This window comes from Bubalus bubalis, chromosome 13 (genome assembly GCF_019923935.1).
Source record: "Bubalus bubalis isolate 160015118507 breed Murrah chromosome 13, NDDB_SH_1, whole genome shotgun sequence".
NCBI classification, from domain to species: Eukaryota; Metazoa; Chordata; class Mammalia; order Artiodactyla; family Bovidae; genus Bubalus; species Bubalus bubalis.
In genome coordinates this window covers 53,978,000-54,004,678 of record NC_059169.1, presented here as the reverse complement: position 1 = coordinate 54,004,678, position 26,679 = coordinate 53,978,000, and the positions used below count along the sequence as shown (strand labels likewise).

General features: G+C 42.5%; 1 protein-coding gene across 5 annotated transcripts in view; it reads left to right on the top strand.

Annotated features, from left to right (window-relative positions):
• The window catches only part of XPO4 (exportin 4), an 89,952-nt gene that overhangs the window by 18,035 nt on the left and 45,238 nt on the right, over positions 1-26,679 (top strand). For 2 of the 5 annotated variants that reach the window (XM_006073228.3, XM_006073232.3), the window contains exons 3-6: positions 3,027-3,168; positions 6,890-7,028; positions 16,989-17,105; positions 17,810-17,963. In XM_006073228.3, the coding sequence (XP_006073290.1) occupies positions 3,027-3,168; positions 6,890-7,028; positions 16,989-17,105; positions 17,810-17,963 (552 nt within the window). Of the gene's footprint in view, positions 1-886; positions 991-2,764; positions 2,919-3,026; positions 3,169-6,889; positions 7,029-16,988; positions 17,106-17,809; positions 17,964-26,679 lie in introns of those variants that run through there. The other 3 variants (XM_025262814.2, XM_044927283.1, XM_025262816.2) reach the window with 3 other exon arrangements.

Genomic DNA, 26,679 nt, shown 5'->3' with positions numbered 1-26,679 from the left:
CTTTGCTCTTTTCTGTGTGTGTGCACTTGTGTGCCTGTTGCATGCTTCTGCGTTTTGTTAGAAGGGCACTTTCTGACTTTTTTGCCTCAGAAGTCTTTGGCACTTAGGAATTTACTAGTTTTGTAGGGTCAGATGTTCCTTCGGGAAACCTGTGCGTTCTGCTCTTGTTGAAGAAATCCCCCCCAAGACCTGAGTGGGTCCCGCACTTTTGGAGCTCTCCAGGAGAAAAAGATTTCTCTCATTTTTCATCTCAGAGACATCAGAGAGAGAGCAAATCTGAGCCTTACTGCTGTTAGTGTGCATGTGTCACCAGGAGGCTTACGTGGCCTTTGCTTTGGACAGCAGCCCCAGCGGGGAGGGCAGTGCACTTGCTGGATGCTGGAAGGCAGTGCTGGTGCTCCTGGCCCTCAGTTTCGCTCTCTCTTTAGTCTTCCTGTCTGTGTCTGGTTTCAGATGGCCGACAAGATGCACCTGAATTTTATTTATGTAATTGTTATTGGAGAGAGTTACTGTGGTAGGAAGTAAAAGCTTCCTGCTAAGGTGGCTTAAATTAACTTGTCATTTTTCAGACAGTGTCCTAGTCAGTGGGAAGTCACCCTTGAGAGTGCTAGTGATTCCTGCTGAGCCGGGAGCTCTGCACAGGGACCTTGAAGTTTTGAGCATCTCAGCGGAGAGCAAGACGGAGGCTCCTGTGTGTGTGAAGGCCTCACCTGCTGCCAGCAGGCTTGCAGAGTTCTGGCTGCTGTCTTCTGCATGCTTCTGTTATGTTTAAGTGCAGTTTAGGAAGGCCAACGGCAGTGTTTATGAGAAAGAACTTTTTATTAAGTTAGGAAAACTACTTTTAAATCTGGAATCTGACTTTCTTTCTTTTTTTTTTTTTTTTCAGATTCCTCCTTTCTTAGAGACATTTTCTTACAGGAATAGTAGTACAGAGATCTTCATTTGATACCAAACAGCTACCTAAGGAAAAGAGTTCTCTTGAAAACTTCTGTATGTCATTTATCTGTAATTGTCCCCTTACAATTGCAAACAAGGGGACGGGGAAGAAAAAGGCTAGACTGTAAGCACAGTTAGACAGGAGCATGTTCAGTGGTCACAAGAAGCAGGAGTGCCTGCCGGGCCTCCTGGCACCTGCTTTCAGGGCAGGCCCACATCACCCAACAGACAGGGCCAGCCACGCGGGCCTCAGTCTCCTCTGTCTCTCGGTGCGACAGCTTCTTCAGCTGTGACATGCAGGGATCAGATTAGGGAATCTCTGCAGGGTTCTGTTTCTAAAATTCTGTGAGTCCCTACAATATTGCTTCCCTGTTCAAATCCGTGGTTAAGGATTGCAGGTCCTTAAAAACTTTACATTGCAGTGAAAAGTGCAGATAGGCAAATAACCATCGTTTTAAGAAGAGGTTTATAGTAGATGATTTGAATTACTTTTATGAGGCAGTACCATATTTCTCCTTAGTGAGCTAAATAAATAGCACTGGTTTCTGTTTCAAGTCCTCTTTGACTAAAACACTTTTTTTTTTCCTACTAGAACTTTAAATGCATCTTTTTAGGATAGGTTTACATTTTTGGACACTATTGCTTTATTCATTGTATTTTAAGTTTTCTAAAATTTTGTGAGTTCTGATTACCATTTCGATTAGAATTCATGTTAAAATGGCATGGACTAATCAAAAAAAAAAAAAGGTCCAGATTGATTCCTCTTACTAGTTTTGATATTTTCAAACCCCCCCCCCCCCACTGTAGCCTAGTATGATAGGAATTGACGTAGGCATACCTTTCTTTGAACACTTCTATAGAAAATTGTGTCGAGATCACTTGTAATACTTGTAAATGGTCTGCACTTGAAAAGCGGAGAAAATGATGTGCCTGCCCGTGTCTTCATGCTTTTCTGAGAAGTCATTGTAGGTGCTGTTCTGTGCCTACAAGCGTCTCTTGGGCCTCAGGCGCTCCTGTGCAGTGATCTTGGCAGAAACCCGGAGTCAGATCAGACTCTGTATGGGTTGCACATGATGGTTATTTTGTAGAGCCTCAGAAAATTTCTACTTTTTCTTGACTTCATTTTGACTGTCTCTCCCTTTTGATGCTGCTGCTTTGGAAACCGATAATAGTGGTGTTGGTGAATAAAAGAAAAAAATAGAAAATTAATGTAAAGCGTTTCTTCAGTATGTTAATTTTCTATTTTTTTTTTTTTTAACTCTCCTGATTCAGTTTCAGTTCACTGGGTAAAAAAAGAACAGATAACCATCTCCTTCCTTGTCTAAAAGTTCTGTTTAAAATGAATAAGCGCAGAATGCGCAGGGGAAGATGAGCTGCTGTTTAAAGATGGTGTCTGGTTTCCCCTCAGAAGCGGGTTCAGTGCAGATGCTGTAACTTGCTCATTAAAGCTGGAATTTTTCTGAGTGTAGCTTTGGGATTTTACTCAGTTTGATCACTACTGCAATCAGAAAATTCACAAGAACTTCTCACCTTGTGTAAATGTGACTTTTTTATTTTTTAAACATTTTGAGGAAAAGAACCTGAATGTGATTGTGCTCATTTCTGAACTTGCTATTGGAGATGGGCCATCCTGCTCAAAGCTTAATTACGTAACAAACTTGAGATATCTTGACAGCATGGCTCGTCATAGATAGTAATGTTCAGAGGCTCATTTGTCAGATTCTCTTCAGATACAAAGTTCTGTTTTGCACAGGGTGAGAATCTCAGAATGTTTTCTGATTGCTTTCTATTTTTATTTTATTTTTGTTAAAGCTGTGTTATTTTTTAGTTCTTCATGCTTTGGAAGTAACAGTTGAAGAGAGGTGAGGAAAGTTTGTGACAATTGTGATCGGTGACTAGCTGCCACCTGCCTGAGGTGTCTTCTGAGAGGAACTAACCTCTTTGTGGTGCTAGAGCAAGGTCACTGGATAAAAAAGGAACAGGTAACCATCTCCTTCCTTGTCTGAAAGTTCTCTTTAAAATTAATAAACGCAGAATGCGCAGGGGAAGGTGGGCTGCTGTTTAAAGACGGTGTCTGGTTTCCTCCCCAGAAACAAGTAAAGTGGACTATGTCCTCTTCCAAGCTGCCACAGCCATCATGGAGGCCGTGGTCCGAGAGTGGATTCTGCTGGAGAAGGCCAGTATCGAGTCCCTACGCACCTTCCTCCTGACCTACGTCCTGCAGAGGCCTCAGTGAGTACCTGCTCTCAGCTCATCCTCGGGCTGGGTTTTCCTTTGCTTTTCAGTCACTGATGTTTATGGTTAAGCTCTGTGTGGGCTCATATCTTAAAAATTTACGTACATGTGATTGTAGGTTGTTTTGGAACTTAATGATGGGAGATTTTTTACTATAAGCTTGTGACACTGGGTTTCATTTCTTTGAATAGATTGTGCTTGGATGTTAGGGCTTTTTGTTGTTTAGTTCCAGAATTTTGTTTATAAATAAAAGTTGATCTTTGACTAGGTCGAAAATCCTTTATGCTTGTGCTTCTTTTGGTTCTTGGTGTATATTATAAGACATAGGTGAGTAGCCATGAGGGTTGGGAGAAGTCAGGCACCATTAACGTGTACATAGAGATGGCAGTGTTGGGAAGGTTGTAGAGCCGAAAGCACCGCATTCTTTTTAAGTTTCCTGTGGAGAGGGGTCAGGTCTGAGGAATGGGGTGAGAGTGAGTTTTCTTTTTATATTATACACATTGTATTGTTTAAAAATTTTAAAGATTGTGTGAATTCATTGCCTGTATGGTTTAGAAACAAATGAGGAAAACTACTGGCCATACAGGTTTTGGGAGAAATTCATTTACTGTATATCTTTTTTTTTATTTTAAATCCCCTCAATACCAAGTCTCCTAAGGAGAGGCATTGTACATTGTGTGCAGTTTGTGCAGTTGAACACTTTTTGCACAGATATTTATTTTCACACTCAATGCAGAACTGTTACATAGTGAGAACTGCTGGTGATTAAGGATGCTGGTCTTGGTGACAGAGATGCACACAGCCTAAAAGATATGTCCACATGTTCTGTGTGGCTTTGTTCCTGCTCAGTTCACTAGCAGTCTCTGAGTTCACAGTACTTAGCACCCAGTAAAGTGCTAGTAAGTGCTTCATGTAGAAGAATGCACAAGAGAAAAGCCCCAAGTGTGACTCAGCCTGTTAGCATCATAGGTTGGAAGGATAACATGTTCCAGGGATGAGCAAAGGTGCTTGTCTCCAAGTGAGGGTGTGGCTTATTTGTTTCAGTTTTAACAGCATAAGGAAAACTCGCTCCTGTTTCAGACCTTTCTCTTCTCCTTCATGCTGTTTTTCTTCCTTTATTTAAATTTGTTGTTTAATGAACCCTTTTGGATGTTGTTGTCAACTTGCCCTGAAGTCTCTCATGTATCACAGTCCACCCCCTCCCGCCATATACACACACAGACGGCCCCCACCCCAACCTGGAGCTGCTCATTTATCACGGGTCTCCACCTCCCCACCCGTACGTGCCCACTCACCCCGCCTTTCAGCTTGGCAGATTTCAGTTGTGTGTGCATGTCATCTCTTGTGTTATCCAAAATCATCTCACCATAATAATTCCAGTGAGTTGAGGGGCTATTTTAGAGTTGATTGTCGGGTTCCACATGGAAATAGTTCACTTATATATTGTCTCCCACATTTACTTTTTGGGGAAAAAAGTGTTCAGCCAAGTGGAAAGAGGAGTGCTGTGCCTTCTCCCTAGCAGAGGCTCAGCCAGCGATTCAGTGACTCCCACCCCTAAACCCCGCAGTGCAGCTCTCCTTAGATCACCTCAGCGCTCTTGATATAACTCTGTATTTACATTATTCACTATAATTCTGACCTTCCCAGTTGTCTGAATAGTGCTGCTTATATCCCTTTTATCTTTTGTAGGTTACTTTTGGATTCAGGATTTAACCACAGATTATATGTTGTATTTAGTTGTTGTGTCTCGTTTAATCTAAATCAGTTCTGCCTCTTTTGGACTTTCATGTCACAGACGTTTTAATCTTATAGAATGTGCTGTGAGTGGATCAGGGTCAAGTTAAAGCTTTTGGTGTGCCACATGGGTAGAGAGCTACAGGTTAGGGACTATAGACTAATACATACGTGCTGTTGTATATCTCCCACTGCAGGCACCACTGTTTTCCTTTCTTTTCTATTGTTTCCTCCAATCTATGAGTGAAATGCAGGGTACACTTTTTAGAGGCATATAGCATAGTGATTGAGAACGGAACTACGAGTCCCCCTTGTGCCCCTTACTAACTCCGTGGCCTTGGGCAAATTAACGTCTTTGTGCATTAGTTGTCTGATTATTAAATAGAGTGAATAGCTGTACTTTACTCAAAAGATTGTGAGGATTAGATGTATTATTTTGTGGAGTTAGTTTATATAAAGACAGGTCATAAGCACTTAATAAATGTTGGGTATTATTGTTCTCTAGTGATTTGGGCTTCCCTGGTGGCTCAGATGGTGAAGAATCTGCCTGCAGTGCAGGAGACACGGGTTTGATCCCTGGGTTGGGAAGATCCCCTGGAGAAGGGAAAGGCTACCCACTCCAGTATTTTTACCTGGAATTTTTCCGTGGACAGACGAGCCTGGTGGCATACAGTCCATTGGGTTGTAAAGAGTCCCAGCAGTGAGCTTTAAAACTAGCTCTGTGTACCTTTCTAGTGGCAGTCATTGTTTCAAACTATTGTGTCCCCCAGAAGTACAAACATCCCCCTTGGTCACCTCACATTCTTGCACACAGTAGGGTCTTTGCTTTTATTTGCTTAATGAATCCTTCAGGTCTATTTTGAAGGAATGTTTTTCTCTTCATTCTTGACAGAGCAAGATATGTTTGTTCATTTGGATGAATGTCTGATAAATGCCTGTTGTGTGGCAGGCAGTGTGCTCGGCATGGCAACCAACCAGGGAGACACAGTTAACCCCCGCAGAAACAGACACTTCGTGTTGTGTGTGGTGTAGGGAGCCCTCCTCTGGATGACCAGCCGGGTGCAGAGAGAGGTGTTTAGGGGGCCGGCCCTGCAGTTGTGAGAGTGAGTGGAGGGGCTGAGATGGAGGGAGGCCCAGGAACCACCTTAAAAGTGGGGGCTCTACCTTTTATGTCCATACGGGGACACCTTTCAGAGTAGAGCAAGCGCTGTTAGTTCTTGTGCTGGATGGCAAGGGGTTGGGGAGGCTGGGGCGGGTCCTACTGCCACAAGCCCCGTTGGGGAGTTTGGGTTTTGTCCCAGGGGCACGTGGTTGTTGAATCTGTGTGAAGTTCTAGAGGCTGGGTTATGAAGTTCAGAGTTAGGTTTTCCAAGCCTTCCTTTTAAGAAACGGTTGTGAAAAGACAGTTAAGTCTGTATGCCCCTGTGGCTCAACGGGCTTCGTAGGAGGCTTCATCTGAGACAGGTGTTTCTGCCACCACACTGAGGAACAGAACTTAGATACAAAGACTTTTTTCGTGTTCCTGTCTGTACAAATAGGTTTTTAAGAGTGTGTATGTTTTCATAGTGCTGTGTCTTGGCTAGCTAGCACGTTAGCTTTCCATATTAGCTATGATGGAGATGGAGACGAGGCCACAGCGTGTCTCTCTGGCAGGGTTGCCCAGAGTTGCCATGGCGCTTAGTGTGCATGGGCTGCGAAGCTGAGAGTGGGCAGTCCTTGTTGTGACAACCCTGTTACTCTTACTCCCATTTCATGAGGAGACTGAGGCTCTGAGTGTGAAGGGGCTTGCCCAGGGTCATATAACCGTCACTGCTGGAGTGTGGATTCGAGCCCCGGACTCTGCAGTAGACCAGTGTGTGACCAGGAGCACGCCACCTTAGTTGTGAGCCGTGCTGCCAGCAGCTGCAGTCACAGCGAGCAATCTGGGAGTATTTTTATATTGGATTTGTGTAAAAGTTTTCACAATGATTTTTATGTTTTACAGCCTCCAAAAGTATGTTCGGGAACAGATTCTATTAGCAGTAGCAGTAATTGTAAAACGAGGATCATTAGATAAATCAATTGACTGCAAAAGCATTTTTCATGAAGTCAGCCAGTTGATAAGTAGTGGCAACCCCACTGTGGTAAGTGTGCTATTTGTAAATATTTAAGTTTTATTTTGTATTACACTAATACTGTTACAGCAACAGTAATGGGTATCTACATTAAAAAAAAAAAAAAGGCACAGTCTGATAAATCAAGCAATTTCTGTTTGTTCATGTTTTCTTCTAGTCCTTCTTTTATATGTGTACATATTGTGGGTAGAGTGTACTTTGCTTTTTCATTTGATTCTGTTTTTCTGTGTTACCAGGATTCATAATCATAAGTTCATAAACCTTGTATAGTTTTCATAATCCTATTTAATGGTGTCCAATATTACAAGCTAATATACCATAATATTCTTAACCATTACCCTTCTATTGAACATTTCCCCCCATTTTTAATAAACCTTTCACAAGGATTTGGAAATGTGTGAAGTAAATATGAAAATGATATCTGACATGAAAATTAAGTGTTGCATACTAATAGGTAAAGGCATGCTATGACTAGCAGGTGTGACTGCACGCCTGAATTTTCTGGGGAGCCTGGCCGGTTTTTACCTTTCCGTCTCCTGTCGCCTATGAGAACCAGTAAGTCTAGAGTGGTGGGCTGTGGTCAGCTGTGGTTCTTGGCTGGAGCTGCTGACTTTATCAGCTGGGGGAGATTTAGTTTGTGTCCAGTGGGGTTGGCAGTACCTGGCTCAGCTGATTCTCAGGTGTTAAACCTTTCAGTGTTTTGGGTCGTCTTTTCACTTTCCCAGTTCCTTTTCCTTAATCATTTGAAAGGTGTCTTTGAGGCTCTGCCCCCTTACGTCTGTATATGGATGGTGTCTAGTGGTCCCCCAGTGAGCAGGGTGGTGTTACGTGACTTGGGGTGTGAAATGAGGACCATGGGCTCTGTCCCTTCCCTTCCACAGTGTCTGGATGTCTTCTGCCGCTTCCGACACACACCGAGACTCACATGCATGTGTGCATGCTCACCTCCCACTCCTGCTGGGACTGACCCAGTGAGGTCTCCACTGAAGGGATTTCCTGTATCTGCCCTAGGTATTTCTTATTTTTCCTTTGGAGTTTTTCATATCAGCTTTATTGAGGAGTAAATTCCATGCATTATTCACCCATCGAGTTGTGACATTCTGTGTGCCAGTGAACAGCCACACAGTCAGGACACAGAGTGTTGGAGGTTGACTGTGTGGATGGGGTGCTGTTGACATTGTGGCTGGTTTCTTCCAGGAGCCGTGCTGTCGGTAGAAGTCGCTGTGTTGATGCAGATGTTCTGTCTTCACTCTCCAGCCTGTGGCACATGCAGCTTCTGAGTATTTGAAATGTGGCTTGTGTGACTGAGGAGCTGAATTTTTTATTTTATTTTAATTAAATTTTATTTGAATTCAATATAGCCACATACATATTGCAAAAGACAACTGAATTGGACCCTGTAGTCTAGAGACTTTATAGTCTAAAGATCCTATTCTATGTTCCTTCCACTTAATCGTAGTATTCTAGTTTAATTGTTTATATAAAGCTACCAACTTCAAAGATGTGCATGTTTTAATTATTATACTTTACGAGTTGTTTTGACTTTATGTAGTGAAGAGCTCTGTTGAAAATAGTCTACAGGTAAGATTCCGTTAACAGTTTCCAAGGTAAAGATACCTGGGAATATGCTCTCAAAACCCTCTGTAGGTAGATGGAGTCTCCCACTTCTGGTGAAGAGCTTTGCTCATGAGGCACTGGCACCTCAGGGCCTGCATTCGTTGTGTGTCCAGCGTCCCACAGTTGCATGGATTTTGTTAGCCTTTCCTGCCTCGCTTTTGGCCGTGCGGGCAGTCCAGCAAGGGCCACACTGATGGTCATGGGGAAGTCATGTGGCAGCCTGTCTGGCCGGAACTCATAGGGAAAAGGTTGGACCTGAGGCTGCCACTTGGAAATACCATCCCAGCCCCAGCTCTGAACAGGTTCCTCTTTGTAACTTTGATTTTACTTAGCGACTCTCTGTCTCAGGTGACTTGTGTGCAGGACAGGATTCCAGCTCACTGTGACTGACCAGGAGGTGAACTTGAGGAACTTAGCAGTGCCTCTGGGATTGTTGTTGATTGTCCTTGGTGATCCTGTCGGCTGAGGTGTCAGTGTCGAGGTGGAATTTCTACTCTGTTCTCGTTCACCACGGTAGCCTCCAGATGCTGAAGGCGAAGACCCAGAGCCCTTGCTTCAGGAATGCGCACACGTCAGGAATTGGGAATTGTGCCCTCCTCTCTCTCCCCTTGGGTAACCGACCCTGACCCACCCCAGAAAGTAGGCCCACTGCAAGTGGTGATTGATTTCTTAGAGCCACTGAAATAACCGATGTTCTGAGAATACTTGAAACAGATGTAGCTGTATAGTTAGAGAAGATTTTGTGTTGTTCACAGTACTTTCCCTTTGAGAGGAATGAGTAAATTTAATATTCTCAGGAACTACTCCAAAACAGGAGGAGTTTTTTAAAGTTAAATTTCTCCTAACAGGACTTTTACAGTAGCAGAAAGTCAGTAGTGGGATGTAGAACTTAATTTCAAGATTGCTAGATGAATTTGTTTTGGTGACCACACTGAAAATGTTGAACTTGGAAAGCATTCCCGCATTTATATGGCAAGTTCAAGTTCAAGACGTGTGCCCGAGCCATTCCTCTTCCTTCAGCAGGTTTAAAGATGAGGCTGCAGACCAGGAAACGTTTTAGTCTCTCTTCCTGTCTTCTCAGCTGCTAAGGATTTGTGTGAGTGCTTCAAGAGTTTGCATAAGATTTTCCTAGTCTTGGAGACATGAATAGCAATGGGGAAGAGGTTTAAAACTTTGAGAAGAAAGCAAAATGATAAAATCGGAAAACTGATGATAGTGGCTAGAAACTTTTGGTATAAAGGTGATTTTAGAGATACTTGAAGCGGTAACTGGTTTTCTCTGGATGAAAGAAAGGGTTGACCTCATGAGTTCGTAGGTTAGTTGACTAACTACCCTTTTAAGAACGATGCTTCCTGGCGTCCCTAATTGACTGGAAATTAGTCAGTTTGGCTAACTGACTATTAGCTAACTCAGTTCTGCCTCTCCCCCTTGCTTTCTGAGTGTAGCTTCTGGTCCAGCATCGTGCTAGTGAAGTTGCAAGTGTGAACGCGTTTAGGGGCAGGATCATATGTTACAGCATGGATTTTGACTTTGGATTCACACTTAGGTTCCCGTCCTAGCTCTGCCATTTATCAGTGGTGGTAAACTACCTCCCTTACTTGAGAAATTGTTTAACTTCTCTGGGTGGTGATTGACCAGTATGGGAAAAACAGCATTAAGAGTACTTGGCAAATGCTATGTCCCTCGTGGCCTCACACCCCTTTCTTTACAGGATCTTAGGACATGCTATCGTCTTTTTCTATCCAATGGCATTTTAAGTGTTGAAAACCAGAAGAAAGTATTTATGCTCTTATCCATGAATGAAAACTAATTGTGTATTTTAAGAGTATGTGACCAGCATGTTTCCTTTAAACACTTTAAGAAGTGCCCTGTGGTCTTTGTTCTCTGTATTTTGTGAGTTACACAGTTTCCTGTTAATACCGCACAGTTGTCTGTGTGTTGTACTGTCTTTGCGGGCGGTGTGTGTGCGGGTCTCTGTCCTGTGCCGTCCCCTCCTGGTGTGCACAGGCCTCCCCCTGGGCTGCTTTGTCCCAAGGGCAGGGGGTCACCCCTTGGAGGAGTTCATAGGAGGCCTAGCTTCCCAAGGAAAGTGGCTAAATGTTGTATTTTAATTAACATTCAAGCTAAGTTTTTAACCTATTTCAAGTTTGTTTTATTTCCTTTGAAAGCAGTCGGCCTGTGTAAGTCACTCTGAAAGCTGTTGAATGTGTGGTTTAAGCCTCCTTTCTTCCTCTTTGCCATGCTAGAGAGAAGAGGGTGAGAAATTCCCGGCTGCCGGTGGACGTGATAGCAACTTAATCTCTCTTATCACAAGTCTCATTGATGTTTGCTTAGAGGAGCAGCTGGAGGTCTGCTTTATGTATGGCAACCTTTCATAAAGTTTATTCTTGGTAATAAAGCTCTGGGGGCAAGAGCCAGGCTATTATAAGAGACAGTTCTCTCTGAACAAGAGTATTGTATTTTATCAGCTGGTTAGTGTGCGAGTATCTTGTTCTGGTGACAGTAAGCTGGAGAGTGAGGCACGTTGTCCCTGAAGGGTGTTCTTTCCACTTCTGTGAAATTAGTGTCTTTTACTGGAAATGAGAATTCTGCTTTAAGACTTCTAATGTGAAGGCTGCAGTTACTTCAGTTGTTAGCTGGTGAATTGACTTGTGAGTTTTAGTACTTCAGTGAAAGAAAACATTTTAGACTCTTTCATTACCTCCAAACCTCATTGATTGTCTTCTACTTGTTTTACATATTAAGTTTTGTCTTTGAAATTCATCAGTAGCTTAAAAAAAAACTTGGGAACACGCTCATTTTCCTCCTTCCCTTGTGTTAATGTTGTGTCAGGCACAGGTTGGCTTACTAACCTAGGTGAGCAAGCACTCTGTTGCACTAGCGATGCTTTAGTTTTGATTTTCTTTTTTAAATTGGTAACTTACCTTGTGATTTTAATTTGGTGGATTGTAGTTAACGGTCAGGAAGTAGGACTAAAGAAGCCAACACAAGCTATTTTTATGATGATGAGGATGCTGTTGCCTTTTGACTTGATCCTGTCATACATGCTGCATTTATGTAGCATTTTCCCCCATCATCCAGTCTGAACCTCAGGGCAGTCACGTGACCTCTGTGGTGACAAGGTGTAGCCTTTTCATGGCTGAGAGTTGAGGCCAGACAGATGAAGTGCTTGGGTTCAGTCACTAGACGTGTGGAGTCTCAGCCCGTCAGGGCCCAGCTTTTCTGACCTCTCTATATGAAACAGTAGGGTTTAAGGTCCTTGTCCTGGCCCACTGGGAGAGTCCCGTGGAGGGTTTTCATTTGGAATTGATTTGGGGTATAGTTGTAATGAATATTATTATTTGGCTTCTGAGTTGTTATTGGAAATGAAAGCTGTCGCTTGGGGCTGCTTGTTAGTGCTGGTCACACTGCCAGCAGCAGCGAGTGACAGGCACAGACGGCGTCTGGGCACAGCCGTGGCACACGTCTGTCCGGCAGGGCTGGGCTCTGCCCCCAGTGTCGTGGGCTGGGAACTCGCCTTGTGTGTTTTAGTGGATTCCTGGTGCTTGCTTTGTCACCACACCATGTATAATTGCCTTAGAAATGATTGTTTTGGAAAATTTTACATGAAGTAAGTTTCATTAAAAGCATTTGCTTGCTGCATTGGAAGATCAACAGATACTTAGTCCTTATGATTTTGGATAAATGAAGCATTGCTGTGTTCACCTCTTTGTACTGACGGTCCTTTATAATGGCTTCATCCCAATTGCTAACTTCAGTGTGAGCCTCACAGTATGCTGCTTGCCAGGCAGCCAGTCACCTCTGATCTGGTTTCAGTGGGGTTCCCACTGTAGTGACCACAGATTTTGTTTCTGGCCCCTGAAGTATTGGAGTCACTGTCTCTCATACAGCAATAAGACCTAGCCCTGACTGTCTTTAGAACAGAAATAAGACCTAGCCCTGGAAGGCATTGAGCTGTGGGGGTTGAGGGGTTATGCCCTCGGGGGACCCCTGGAGCCAGCAGAGGGGAGGACTTGGGGTACCCCCCCTTCCTCCACTTCTCTTTCCCGAGAAGGAGCTTCCCCTTCTCTGAGGCTCTTCTGGCCGCCTCCTGAGTGCCCTGCCCTGTTCACACGGTGCTTTGTGTTTGTGGGATCTGGATGGTAGACCGTCTGGTGACCAGTGACTCGTCTAAGACACCAGGAAGTGTCTGCGTCCTTTGTGAACAGGAGGAGTGCCCTCCTGGTCTGTGCAGAGCACCTCACTTTTTCTGTGTACAGTCCATGCTTCACGTTGATCATTCTCCAGGGATTTCTGTTAACTGGCACCTCTGGGCCACAGTATTATCACTAATGATGCTGATCTCAAAGCCTTGCAGGGCTTCCACATTAAGGAGCGAATAAAACTGCTCGGTTATCTTTTAATGATACAATATCTCACTTAACTTTGGTTCTTAAAGAGCTGGTGGTTTTAGGTAGATTAAAGCCAGGGTATTTGATTTCTGGTAGCACCGCTGACCATGTTGCATAATTTATTTTCAGATATTTCTTAAGTCCTTGAATGGAGAATTTGCTAGGGACCCACTTGTTTTTGAAAGTTTGTCCTTTTGTATCATAATTGTAAAGTGGAAAAGGTAGAATATAAAACAATACACTGGAATAATGGTAATGTATTATAATAAAAAATGTATAACTGCACTTAAAAATTGGAAAGCAGTAAACATATTACAGTAGTAACCTCTCAATGGTTATTTTTGTAGGAAGAAAAATTAATTTAAAAACAAAATATTCTTATGGTCAACAAACTAAGAATGTAGTTTGTTCTTACTTATGTATTGAGTCGGCCAAAAAATTCATTCCCATTTTCCTGTAACATGAACTTTTTGTCCAATCCAGTGTTAAGAATACACTTCCCTTTATGGGTGAATTTTGTACTTTATTGGTGTGAAAGTCTGCATTGTGCTGGGATGTTGCAAAAGCAATCCCATCCCACTGGGGACTCCCTGTGTGTCTGCTGAGGCTTGTAGGTAAAGGAGACTGACTTTTAAGCATGTGTCCTTCTTGGCGGGAGTGGCCTCAGGAAGCTCCTCCCCTGTCTGTGCTCCTGCTTTCTCCTTCACTCGCTCACCACAGACCCGTGCTCGCACTCCCAGAAGTGCTTATTTCATGTAAAAATCTTTATTGTGAGTACATACTCAGTCAGCATGTACTCAAACAATAAAGTGAGTTATGTTACTAAAAATTTATATTTGGTTGTAGTTTATGCTGTTTTGAGGTGAATATAGTTTGGGGAAGAAGTGGAAATGGTGACAGATTTTGTTTTCTTGGGCTCCAAAGTCACTGTGGATGAAGACTGCAGCTATGAAATTAAAAGACCCTTGCTCCTTGGAAGAAAAGCAATGACAAACCTAGACTGCTTATTAAAAAGCAGAGACATCATTTTGCCAACAAGGGTCCATATAGTCAAAGCTATGATTTTTCCAGGAGTCATGCATGGATGTGACAGTAGGTCTGTAAAGAAGGCTGAGCCCCGGAGAGTTGATACTTCTGAACTGTGGTGCTAGAGAAGACTCTTGAGAATCCCTTGGACATCAAGGAGATTAAACCACTCAATCCTAAAGGAAATCATCCCTAAATATTCACTGGAAGGACTGATGCTGAAGCTGAAGCTCTAATACTTTGGCCACCTGATTTGAAGAGCCAACCTACTCAGTTGGAAAATACCCTGATGCTGGGAAAGATTGAGGACAAAAGGAGAAGTGGGCAGCAGAGGATGAAAAGGTTGGATGGCATCACTGAATCAATGGACATGAGTTTGAACAAACTCCAGGAAATAGTGAAGGGTAGGGAAGCCTGGCGTGCTGCAGTCCATGGAGTTGCAAAGAGTCGGACAGGACTTAGCTGAACAACAAAATAATCTGGCACTAAAAAACAGTTTGTGACAAGTTGTAGATTACTTGCACAGAACTATTATAGATAATTTGTAAGGATGATAAGTTTATATTTAACGAATGTTTCTGGGTTCTATTCAGTTTGCATGCTTTTGAATAAGTTGTGCATCAGTCCTGTTTTCAGTAGATTGATTATTTCACCTGAGATTCCAAAATTAGTTTCTGTTTTTCAATAAGACACGTTTTCTTGTACATTTAGGTATCTGTTCATAGTATTCTTTCTGTGTACTGAAGGAAATGGCAACCCACTCCAGTACTCTTGCCTGGAAAATCCCATGGACGGAGGAGCCTGGTAGGCTACAGTCTATGGGGTCGCAAAGAGTCGGACACGACTGAGCAAGTTCACTTCATAGTACTCTTTCTGTGTACTGAAGTCTTATTTAGAAGGGGTAAGAGAAAAGTTGGAGAAGGCAATGGCACCCCACTCCAGTACTTTTGCCTAGAAAATCCCATGGACGGAGGAGCCTGGTAGGCTGCAGTCTATGGGGTCGCTAGAGTCTGATACGACTGAGCGACTTCACTTTCACTTTTCACTTTCATGCATTGGAGAAGGAAATGGCAACCCACTCCAGCGTTCTTGCCTGGAGAATCCCAGGTACGGGGGAGCCTGGTGGGCTGCCGTCTCTGGGGTCGCACAGAGTCAGACACGACTGAAGCGACTTAGCAGCAGCAGCAAGAGAAAAGTGAAAAGTATGGGGAAAATTTGTTTTCAGAATCATAGGATCTTGTAATCCATAATGTTAGATCCTTGTAAGTTAACTTTTCCTTTTGAATTTCATTAATTTGTATTTAATACTACTACCCACTTTCCCTACCAGAACCTAGCCGTGTTTAAAAACTACATTCATTGTTGATCCCAATGCCACTTAAATGTATCTGTGAACTTGTGGTTGCTGGCACTTCGATCATTAATCACTATTTTAAAAGAAAGCCAGTTTTTCAACCACAGTTTTGTTAGCTAAACGGGAAGATGGTTGCACTTGGTGCATATCTGTGCCCCTTTCAACTGTGAGATGAAGGGAGTGTGGTCAGCTGTTGCTCTGAGAGAAGCTCTGAATGCTCGTTTCTCCCCCTGTGCCTGGGTCCCTGCAAAGGCAGTCCAACTTACACACTGTTCTTGAAGATTGGCTAAAGGGGATATTTTAATGTTACAACATACGTGTATTTTGAAGTACAGTTACAAAGTGAATGTGTGTGTGTGTTTAAGCTATATATCTATAGTCAGAAGACTTGCTGTCAAAGGCAGTCAAGTCTGTGCACCCCAGGATTCCTGAGGGTATTCACACGTAATCCATGTTGTTAGGGCTTTCTGGTGTGGAAAAGTCTGACAAGCTACTTGAATCTCTGGGTCAGTGTGCTATCATAATTGTTAATTATACATCATACTTATCAGTTAAGACTTAGAGGCCAGTAGGAGTTTATTTCTTTTTTACATTTTCTTTGAGGAAAATTTTAGACACATGTAAATATATACCAATACTACAAAAGTATACAAATACATTACAGGTAGTATATTGGTCACCTGTGTAACCGTCTTTCATCTTCAACAAATATCAATGCGTGGTAATCTGTAGGAATTTAATTTTATGTATATTTGCTAAGATTGCCGAGACAAGCATCTGTAAGGTCAAGGTACGGACATCAGAGGCATTTCTGAGCAGAGATGCTGCAGTTGGTGGGCGGGTAGCACTGTTCTCAGCTGTTGTATAAGCTGCATAAATAGTATCGTCCTGACTTTAATCTTTGGGTTGTTCAGAGGTAGTGTGCATATTTCTGTGTGACCTCTGGAAACTTGCCAGAGTGAGTGGTGTCGTCCCTGCCGTGGTACCTTGACACTGAGTAAAAGCACTGAGCTGATAGTTGGGCCTGTTGATACAGCCACCGAGAAGGAAAATCTTTGTTTTCAGTTGTAAAAACTCAGCAGTACTACCTGGTTAATATTTTGGAGACTGTAAAATCTGTTTCACTTTTCTTCTGTTTGGAAATACAGGTTACAGTCATCAGAACTTAGAGTCAGACAAACCTGGGTTCAGATCTCAGTTGGCCTTGATGACCTGCCCTTTGACTCTCACTTCTTTCAGATGTCAAATGGGGATATGGATTGTGCGAATCAAAAGAAATAATGCATTAAATATCAATCATCTTAAAATACTATTTATACTGTGGTTGAGGAGCAGTAGGAGGGCGTCCTGAGTGCCAGGCTCAGAGTCTCCCATAACTGGGGTGAGCTGATGTACCTACAATTCCAAGACCACCGGGAGCGGCGAGCTCATCTTTACCCTGTTCTGTGTGGTGTTCTTGTGGCAGAAGATATGATGGGTGCTCCAGAGATAAAAGCGTTTCATTATGTTGAACAGATATTGTATTGAAACCAAGCATGGGAAAACAGTGACTCACGATCATCTGTTATTGAATACTTACAGCAAACTTTGGCCTGTTCAATTCTCACTGCACTGTTGAGTGAATTCTCAAGTTCAAGTAAAACAAGCAATATTGGACTTAGTATGGAGTTCCATGGCAACTGCAAAAGAGTTTTCCAGGTACTGTTGTTTTTGTTTTTACATTTTAATCATTAGATCATTCACTTTTTACTCAATCTGTTCCTATTGGAGTGAGAACATTTCTTTTATCTAGTTGAATGATAGCCTGTACGTGAAAATTTGTGTTGTGATTTCATAGGATACAGTAAAGCGATAGGTTTGGTGAACATAGTTGATGATTTAAGGTTGTTTGTTTAATTTTAGTCTTAAAACGGAAATGCTACTATTAAAATCCTCAGCTTATTAATTTTGTTCATATTGTGTTTAGATAGAACTAATTCAGTTGGTGTGACTCTGCTGGCTTTAAAAGTAGCCCTGGCAGTGTGCCAGAAAGGGCTGTGTATTTCAGTGTTATTGTAGATGGCATGGGCTCTTTGTTTCATGTGTATTGTTTGGCTCCGAAGTGAGTTATGTGAAGACACTGGTTTCAGTCGGAGGGCTTATGCTGAAGCCATTGTCCCTCACCTTAGACCTGCTTCTCTGGAGAGTGGCCTGTAACTGACGGTGGTGTCTTCAGATGGCATCACTTGAGAGCATTCTGCAATGTAACTTCCAGGCAGGCCTAAAAATGGAAGGTGTCCTTAAAGAAGTCATGCTTTCCATTGGAAATTTTAAGGTTTCTGTTCATTTGCTTTTATGGTTCTAAAAGGGAATGTATTTTGTATAAGCATTTGACCAGAGCACGTGTGGTTAATTGACTACAGGAGGAAGACCTCCGCCAGATCTTCCTGCTGACGGTGGAGGTGCTGCGGAATTTCAGCCTGCAGGAGCACCTCAGCGCCCAGATGTCGTCCGTGTTCCAGCGCTACCTCGCCCTGGCCAACCACGTCCTCAGCTGGAACTTCCTGCCTCCAAACCATATCCTTCCAGCCTCCTCAGGCTGACGTGTGGCCATGGTCCTGCCTGACTTTTGTAGCTGAGGGCACTGTGTCTCTGTAGGTCAAGAAATCGGGTTTTTGAAAGAAAAGAAAAACCTTTTAGAAATGGAATTTTACTTTATATTACCACAGTGCAGTGGAATACTTAGGACATTTAAAGTTTCATTTATAACTTTGTAGAAGAGGGTTGAATACATGGAATCGTGGTACATCACCAGGCTGTTGCTAACCAAGGGATAGCTGCTCGCCTTAGTTGGGGAGGGAGTTTTATCAAGAAACCCAGTCATTTTCTCTTGTAATCCTGTGATTCCATTCAGATTGTGGCTGACTTTCCTTAAGGCTAGTTGGGAGTTCTCCATTTGGTCTTTGTTGATTACAGTGTTGTTAAAGTGTGGATAATAAGGTAGTAATATATTTACTCATCAAAAAGTGTTCCCAATATAAAAACATGAAGATTTCAGTACTCAGCTGGTAAAGAATCCACCTGCAATGCAGGAGACCCTGGTTCGATTCCTGGGTTGGAAAGATCCCCTGGAGGAGGGCACGGCAACCCACTCCAGTATTCTTGCCTGGAGAATTCCATGGACAGAGGAGCCTGCAGGCTACAGTCCATGGGGTTGAAAAGAGTCAGACAGGACTAAGCACAGCACATTATTAGTAGTACAGAGTTTAAATGGACTATATTATAAATACAAAGTATCTGCTTTTTAATTATTTACATAAGTAGAGATACTTGTGTTAGAACTGCTATTAGAACTGTTCTAAATGAACTGCTGCTGTTCCTTAGTTTAGAGTTTGATTTGCTTTCCTAGAACATTTGCTCACTTGATAGGCTGAAAGCAGTAATATGCATCCTAGTTGAGTCACATATCCAGGCTCGAGTTTCAGCTGATCTCAGACCTGTTACTCCTTTGAGTCTCAGTGTGTCCACCTGTAGAATGGGGACATGGACTATGAGTGAACTGAACAAGAGGATGCATTTACAGCACTCTTGGGAGCTAGCACATGTTTGCTGAGCTCTTAGGAGTCTGCTTGATCAGCTGGCTGTCTGTGCTGTGCTCTGTTTCCCTTGATCTGATCTATTCCTTACAGTACAGGAAGTTACACAGTGTTTCACTGAACCTGTTCTGTGTGTGTTAGTCCCTTCTTGGAGGATGTGGGTCTGTTTAGGAGAAAAGAGCAGACGATCAGCAGAAGGACGTAGAGAACCAGCCATTTCAGACATGAGGATGCACTGGGGACTCTGCACGGATAGAAACTCATTCATCCCCTGGGTTGTAAACTTGGGGTTTGGTGGGGTGGGGCGGGTGGGGGCTGCTCCATTTATGTGACAGAACGTGAGCTGTCAGATGCTGGGAAGGGGAATGAGTCCCCAGACCTCTTGCCCAGAGGGGGTCACAGTGAGCGGGGCAGAGCTCACAGGGAAGTTAATCCTTTAATCCTTTCCACCCTAGTCTCCAGTCCTCTTTATGCTAATAATCAGCTTTATATCTCCAGTATATTCCTTTTGATTGTTAGGGGGCACATATTATCTTAGGTTTGCTTTGAAAAACATTTCCCCTTTGTGTTTTGCAATCTTAAGTTTTGCTCCAGTTTTTGTTGGGGGTCGAGGGGAAAAGAAAGAAGGTGAAGTTGCTCAGTCTTGTCCGACTCTTTGCGACTCCATGGACTATAGCCTGCCAGGCTCCTCTGTTCATGGGATTTTCCAGGCAAGAATACTAGAGTGGGTTGCCATTTCCTTCTTCAGGGGATCTTTCCAACCCAGGGATTGAACCCGGATCTACCCTGATTATAGGCAGACACTTTACCACCTGAGCCACCAGGGAAGATCTGGTGGAGGGGACAAAAGATATTAAAAAAACTTTGGGACAGATTGAAAAAGTAACAGGCCATATGGAACTATCAAAATATTAATGATGTGGGAAAATCAAGGAAAGTTATGCTGTGTATATTGTAGCCAACTTTAAAGTCTGTTTTATGGGAAATTTCACTTGACTAAAGAACAACTGTTTTGTACAGGGAAATAGAGCTCTAGAAGTTTGGAAACAGAATTTGTCTAAAGATACACACATACAAAATGTTTTTATAAAGTTGTAGTGAGGGCTTTGGAAGACCTGTCATCTAAAAATGATAAGCAGGACTGCTGAATGCAAGTGCTCCTTGTGTCAAGAAAAGTGAGTCTCAATCTTGCAGGACGGGATCCTGTGTCACGATGCACAAGAGTGTGTCTCTCTGCCTGTGTGTGTTCCTGTACAGCTGTTTGCTGGCTCAAGAACTACACTCAAGCATTTCTTCCTTTGAGTGGATTAGCTCAAATGTAGGACAAAGACTATGGCAGTGGAATGAAACTCAGTTCAGTTCAGTTGCTCAGTCATGTCCGACTCTTTGCAACATCATGGGCTGCAGCACACCAGGCTTCCCTGTCCATCACCAACTCCCAGAGCTTACTCAAACTCATGTCCATTGAGTCGGTGATGCCATCCAACCATCTCGTCCTCTGTCGTCCCCTTCTCCTCCCACTTTCAATCTTGCCCAGCATCAGGGTCTTTTCAAATGAGTCAGTTCTTCGCATCAGGTGGCCAAAGTACTAGAGCTTCAGCTTCAGCATCAGTCTTTCCAATGAAGATTCAGGACTGATTTCCTTTAGGATGGACTGGTTGGATCTCCTTGCAGTCCAAAGAACTCTCAAGAGTCTTCTCCAACGCCACAGTTCAAAGCATCAGTTCTTCGGCGCTCAGCTTTCTTTATGGTCCAACTCTCACATCCATACATTACTACTGGAAAAACCATAGCTTTGACTAGACAGACCTTTGTTGACAAAGTAATGTCTCTGCTTTTTAATATGCTGTCTAGGTTTGTTATAGCTTTTCTTTCAAGGAGCAAGCATCTTTTAATTTCATGCCTGCAGTCACCATCTGCAATGATTTTGGAGCTCCCCAAAAATAAAATCTGTCACTGTTTTCCATTGTTTATCCTTCTATTTGCCATGAAGTGATGGGACTGGATGCCATGACCTTAATTTTCTGCATGTTGAGTTTTAAGCCAACTTTTTCACTCTCCTGTTTCACTTTCATCAAGAGGCTCTTTCTTTAGTTCTTCTTAGCTTTCTGCCATAAATGTGGTGTCATCTGCATATCTGAGGTTACTGATATTTCTCCCAGCAGTCTTGATTCCAGCTTGTGCTTCATCCAGCCCAGCATTTCTCATGATGTATTCTGCATATAAGTTAAATAAGCAGGGTGATAATATACAGCCTGAATGTACTCTTTTCCTGATTAGGAACCAGTCTGTTGTTCCATGTTCAGTTCTAACTGTTGTTTATTGACCTGCATACAGATTTCTCAGCAGGCAGGTCAGGTGGTCTGGTATTCCCATCATTTTAAGAATTTTCCACAGTTTGTTGTGATCGACACAGTCAAAGGCTGTGGCGTAGTCAGTAAAGCAGTAGTAGATATTTTTCTGGAACTCTCTTGCTTGTTTGATGATCCAGCAGATGTTGGCAGTTTGATCTCTGGTTCTTCTGCCTTTTCTAAATCCAGCTTGAACTTCTTAGCCGTTAGTATATTGTCAGTGCTGATTAAGAAAATTAGTTGCAAGGAACCCAGTTCTGACATAATTTTTAATTTTGGCCATTACTTGGAGATCTATTGTTTAGGAAACTGAGCAGGAGTTGAATGGTTAGTGTTATACCTTGTAAAAGATCTAATGATCACATTTAACTCAATTAGTATATTGAGTTGAACAGATCAGGGATATTTAACCTTAGTGAAGTCCAGCATATCAGTTCTTTCTTACGTGGATCATGCTTTGTTATTCAGCCAAACCCAAGATCATCTAGACTTTCTCCTGTATTGTCTTTTAGGAGTTTTATAAGATTCTTTTTTTTTTTCTCTCTCAGCTGCGCTGCATGGCATGTGAGATTGTAGTTCCCTGACCAGGGTTGAACCTGTGTCCTCTGCGTGGAAAGCATGGAGTCTTAACCTCTGGACCACCAGGAAGTCCCTTGCAGTTTTCCATTTTTACTTTTAGGACTGTGATCCAGTTTGGTTGACTTTTGTGAAAAGTATATTGTCTATGTCTTGATTCTGTTTTTTTGGTATATGAATGTCCAGTAAATTAAGCCTTTGTGGAAGACTTTTTTTGCTTCATTGTATTAGTCTTCTTCTTCAAAGATCATTTGACTACGTATCTTTAGGTCTATTTCTGGTTTCTCTGTTCTGTGCCATTGATCTATTTGTTGTTTCTCCAAAACCATATTGTCTTGATTATTGTAGATTTATAGTACGTTGAGTTGTGTCGGTTCTTTGTTCTAAAGATCACAAAGATTCAATCCTTTATTTTGTTCTAAGAGTTTTATAATTTTGGCCCTTGTGTGTAGGTCTGTCTTGCATGAGGTCTATTATCCATTTTAAGTTTTGTGGAGATATTAATATAAGGTCTAATGGGATTTTACATGTAATATCCTGTTGTTCCTGCATAGTTTATTGTAAAGGTACTTTTTTCCCCAGTTGAATTGCTTTGGTCTCCATGTGTAAAATCACCTGACTGTAAATGTAATAGTGTATTTCAAGATTATTTTGTCTTTTCTGTGTCTTTTTTTGTAACCATTTGGAGTTTAGGGTCAGTTTATCAATTCCTTCTAAAAAGCCTGCTTGGATTTTGATAGGAATTATGTTAAATCTGTAGATCAGTTTGAGGAGAGTTGCCATGTTAACAAGTGGCAAAATAATAAGTTTTCAAATCCATGAACATGGGATGTCTTTCCACTTTTTAGATCTTTTTTTTTTCTTTCAACTCTCTTTTAATAGTTTTCAGAGTAGAAGTTTATACTTTTTTTGTTAAATTTCTTCTGAGTATTTAATTTTTTAAATTCAATTACAAACAGCTGATTTTAAAATTATTCTTGTGTTTATTGCTGGTATATAGAAATACAAGATTTTGTATGTTGATCTTGTACCATGTAACATTGTTGAACCTGCTTATTAGCTCAAGTAGTATTTTTAGTGGATTGTTTTGGATTTTTTGTGTATATGTCTTCTGGTTTGTTGTTTTTTTTTTTAAGGATTTACATGTAGGTTTCATATGCACAGAAGTGGTTTATGGAGGTGTCCTCACTCCAGGCCTGGCGGTGCAAGGCCTGTAGCTCCTGCAGTTTGGCAGATGTCACAGACAGCCACTCTGGGCTCTGTCTTTAAAGATCTGAGGTGAAATCCACCTGCTTTTGTTTTTGTGGATTATTATTGTCTAAAGGGAGCATCCTTGTCCTGGGTACTCTGTCTTACCTCCACCCCCATTGAAAAGCATGGGCTGCCCCCGTGGGCCCCGCCTCCTTCTGCCCTGGGCCTCTGCACGTGGAGTTCTCTGCCTCCTGACTGTCCCTCCGTCGCGCACCCTGGCCATGCCACGTTTGCTTTGCTGTGGCTTTTGACGTGCACGTTGTGTGTGCTTTTCTCCCACTGGCCCACTTCTCAGGTATCACGTTCCTTTCGTTAGCGTGTTGAGCAGTGCCTGTCTGCTGCTTGTCTGGGAGCACAGGGAAGCACGGCTGTGTCCTGCTGCTGGGTGGTCAGCTCCATGCAGCGTCCAGCGTGCGGTGACAGATGCCCGACACGTGCGTGCGTCCTACTCACTGAGCGAGCAGCTCAGCAGTCGTCGCTCAGGCCTCGGGTGTCTGTCTGTGCTGCTGACACTGTTTAGCCGTCAGCTCACCTAGCGTCCATAAACGCTCGGGGGTTGGCAACGCTCATCAGAGATGACAATGTCGTTTTGTAATAAGAATGCTTGGCAGGTATGTGTGGTATGTTGGCATAAGTAGTCATTCTTTTTTTAGTTTGGTTACACTGCCTTTTATTGGTATTCTATTTTTGTGGATCCGATTTGGTTTTGGTAAAATTTTTCAGCTCAAGCTCTTAGGGAAGCTAACTGGATCATAAGATAGTAACGGGGTACACAAGCTTCCCCTACTCTAGGATTTCCAGTAAAGCCAGCGTTGCTATTTGGAGGCAAGGCTTTGGAAGACTTTCAGGTGAGGTCAGTTCTCCTTTATTTCAAAGGACTTTGGTTCCTTGGACTAAGTGCTGCGTGAGACTGGGCTCCATGGTTCTGTGCTGTGCCAGAAATAGCAGTTTTTGTTGTTAGAAAAAGTAGCACCAACAGAGATTAAATATGTCAGGAGAAAAACTGGGCTTCCCCTTGCTTCTGAAATTTTTCATTTTACTAATGAGGTGGGACATAGAGTGTGGGGAGATGGAGAGTTAAGGTATTCCTTCTGTAAGATGTGCATGAGGTTGCCGCCAGGGCTCCCTGTGCTGTGAGGTGCTTGCAAGGCCAGGCCGCTGAGACTCTAGGCTTTCCACATTTGTTGGAGGGTAACTTGTCGCTGTGGTGTAAGCTGTGGAGTTGTTGCTTTGCTGTCGGTCCCCACTGCGTGGTGATTCCGTGCAAAAGGGGTCCATGGGGTCCACAGATGAACAGGACCTCATTTGCATGTGTGTTTCCAAGGTGACCTTCCCTTTGTGTTAAGAGCCTGTACTTACGGGTCACGCTGTGTGGTTGAGACAGAAGACTTGGCTGGTTTATCCGCTGACAGTTGTGGCTGGTGTGGGCAGCCTGTGCTCCTGGCTCTTCTGTGTGTGAGGCTCTGGCCGGCGGTCCCAGAGCAGGCCAGGTGCTGGTGCCTCTGGTTGCTTGGACGGGCGAGCTTCACCCGAGGAGAGCTTTAGAGCTCTGTAAACTCTCCTCGGGAGGAAAGCCAGGAGCCGGAGAGTTAATTCTACACCGTGTGTGCAGTTAGCCTCCAGCTGTGACCAATTTCCAGGGGACTGAGAGCGCAGAGCTTGGAAGACACTGGGTTTCCACTTCAGCATTGCAGCCTTGCTCGGAGAGGGGCTTGTAGTGTGTCCAGGGACACGGGACTCCTTGTACTGTAGCTCCTGTTTGCGAAGTTGGTGAAAACACGGGAAGGTGAAGTGACATTGACATGATGACAGATTTTTTTTTTTTTAATGTGGGATGATTAAAAGCTGAAAGCAGCTCCCTGTGGCTGTCATGTGGGTTGAATTTTATTTGATCACAAATGAATGGTTCTGATACAAAATATGAATTAACTTGAGTTTAGTATTTATTTAAAAAAAAATACGTAAAGCCATAGCCCCAGAAAATTTTTGGTTTAAAATCTGATTTGAATTTTGGTAAACGATTGCTATTTAGTGTTATTATCTCCTAAAATCTGACAGGTATATAATAAAAGATCATTTAGTAAATGATCACTTCATTGTCAGACTTCTCTTTATTGATAATGTATTTAGATAAAAAGATAAAGCAATATAATGTTGATATTATGACACAGCTGTTAAAGTAGTGCTGTAAACTGAGACTTGCAACTTTTAAATAGGAACCTGTTGTTTTGCTAAAACCGTTAGAGACTTTTGCTTCATGTAATAGTTTTTTGGGAAAACTTACTTTTGTCTATCAGGAAAAGAAAAGTGTAATTACCATTTGTGTATCATAGACTAGGTTTAAAGAGAATCACAAGTTATTAAACAAGAACTTGAAAAAGGTAAAGATTTTGGAATCATGGAAAGAAGGGATGTGATGGTCACAGAAGAGGAAAAATAAAGGCACAAAACCGGAAAAGAAGGAGAAATACTGCTTCATTTAAATTTTAAGTCATTTAAAATTATTTTCTTAAGAGGAAAAGCACTAGATTTCTGAACTTTAGTGATGGTCTTCTCCTTTTGTTTTTAAAGTATTCTACATTAAGAATTATCTGGGAGAAGTGTATTTTGGGGTCACTTATACATAGATACAGACATAAGTAACTGGTAATACCAAATCAAAAGTTGAATTACCTTAATTCTCTACATTATTTTGAGTCTGCAGTTACAGTCCAGATCTGCGGGTGACTGGTTGTGTTCACGCTGTGATAAGCTTCTAACTGGCTTTTTAGCTGAACCGTGGTGTGAGCACATGTTGTTAATAGCAGTATTTCAGGCAGCACAGGGGTCCCTATTCTCTCCTTTCATAGGCAGCAACTCCAGCCATTTCACAGGACAGTGTGCTAAGAACATGTGTTTCTTGTTAGAACAGTGTATTTAAAATGTTTCATTTTTTTGTTTTTATGTTTTAAGTTCATATGAAAATGTGTCTGAGGATAATTATGTTATTTTAGTAGAGATGTTATTTATAACTGAGTCATACAATTGTGTCCTGTTGTACAAACTGGAGCACATGTTCACTGTTACTGTGAACACCTGGTGTTAGGTGGTGGTGCTCAGCTGAGCAGTAGAGAGAAGGTGGGTTAGTATGCAGGGTCTAGAGTGACTCCTTGGGGAACAGTCAGCGAGCCTCTTGGCCAGGCATGTTACCACTGAGCTTTCTCAGCAGAAGACAAGCATCATGCCAGAGATAAAGAGCCTTTCCAGGTTTGGAGTTAGAAAACAAAACTCATCTGGAACTTTAAAATACTTGTTGGGGAAACGTATTTTCTGATGGTGTCAGATATTAAAGTCTGAGGTCTTCTTGTGCTGTGGAGAGCATGTAAGGAATGATGATTCTAAAACCAGCGTGGTTGTCAACTTTTTAAGGACATTTTCCCATAGAGACTGGGCATAGGAATCAGTGTGTTTAAAACCAGCCAAGATCAAGAGCAACTAACACTGGAAGTAAAAGATTTGAGGATTATTTTGCACCCGATG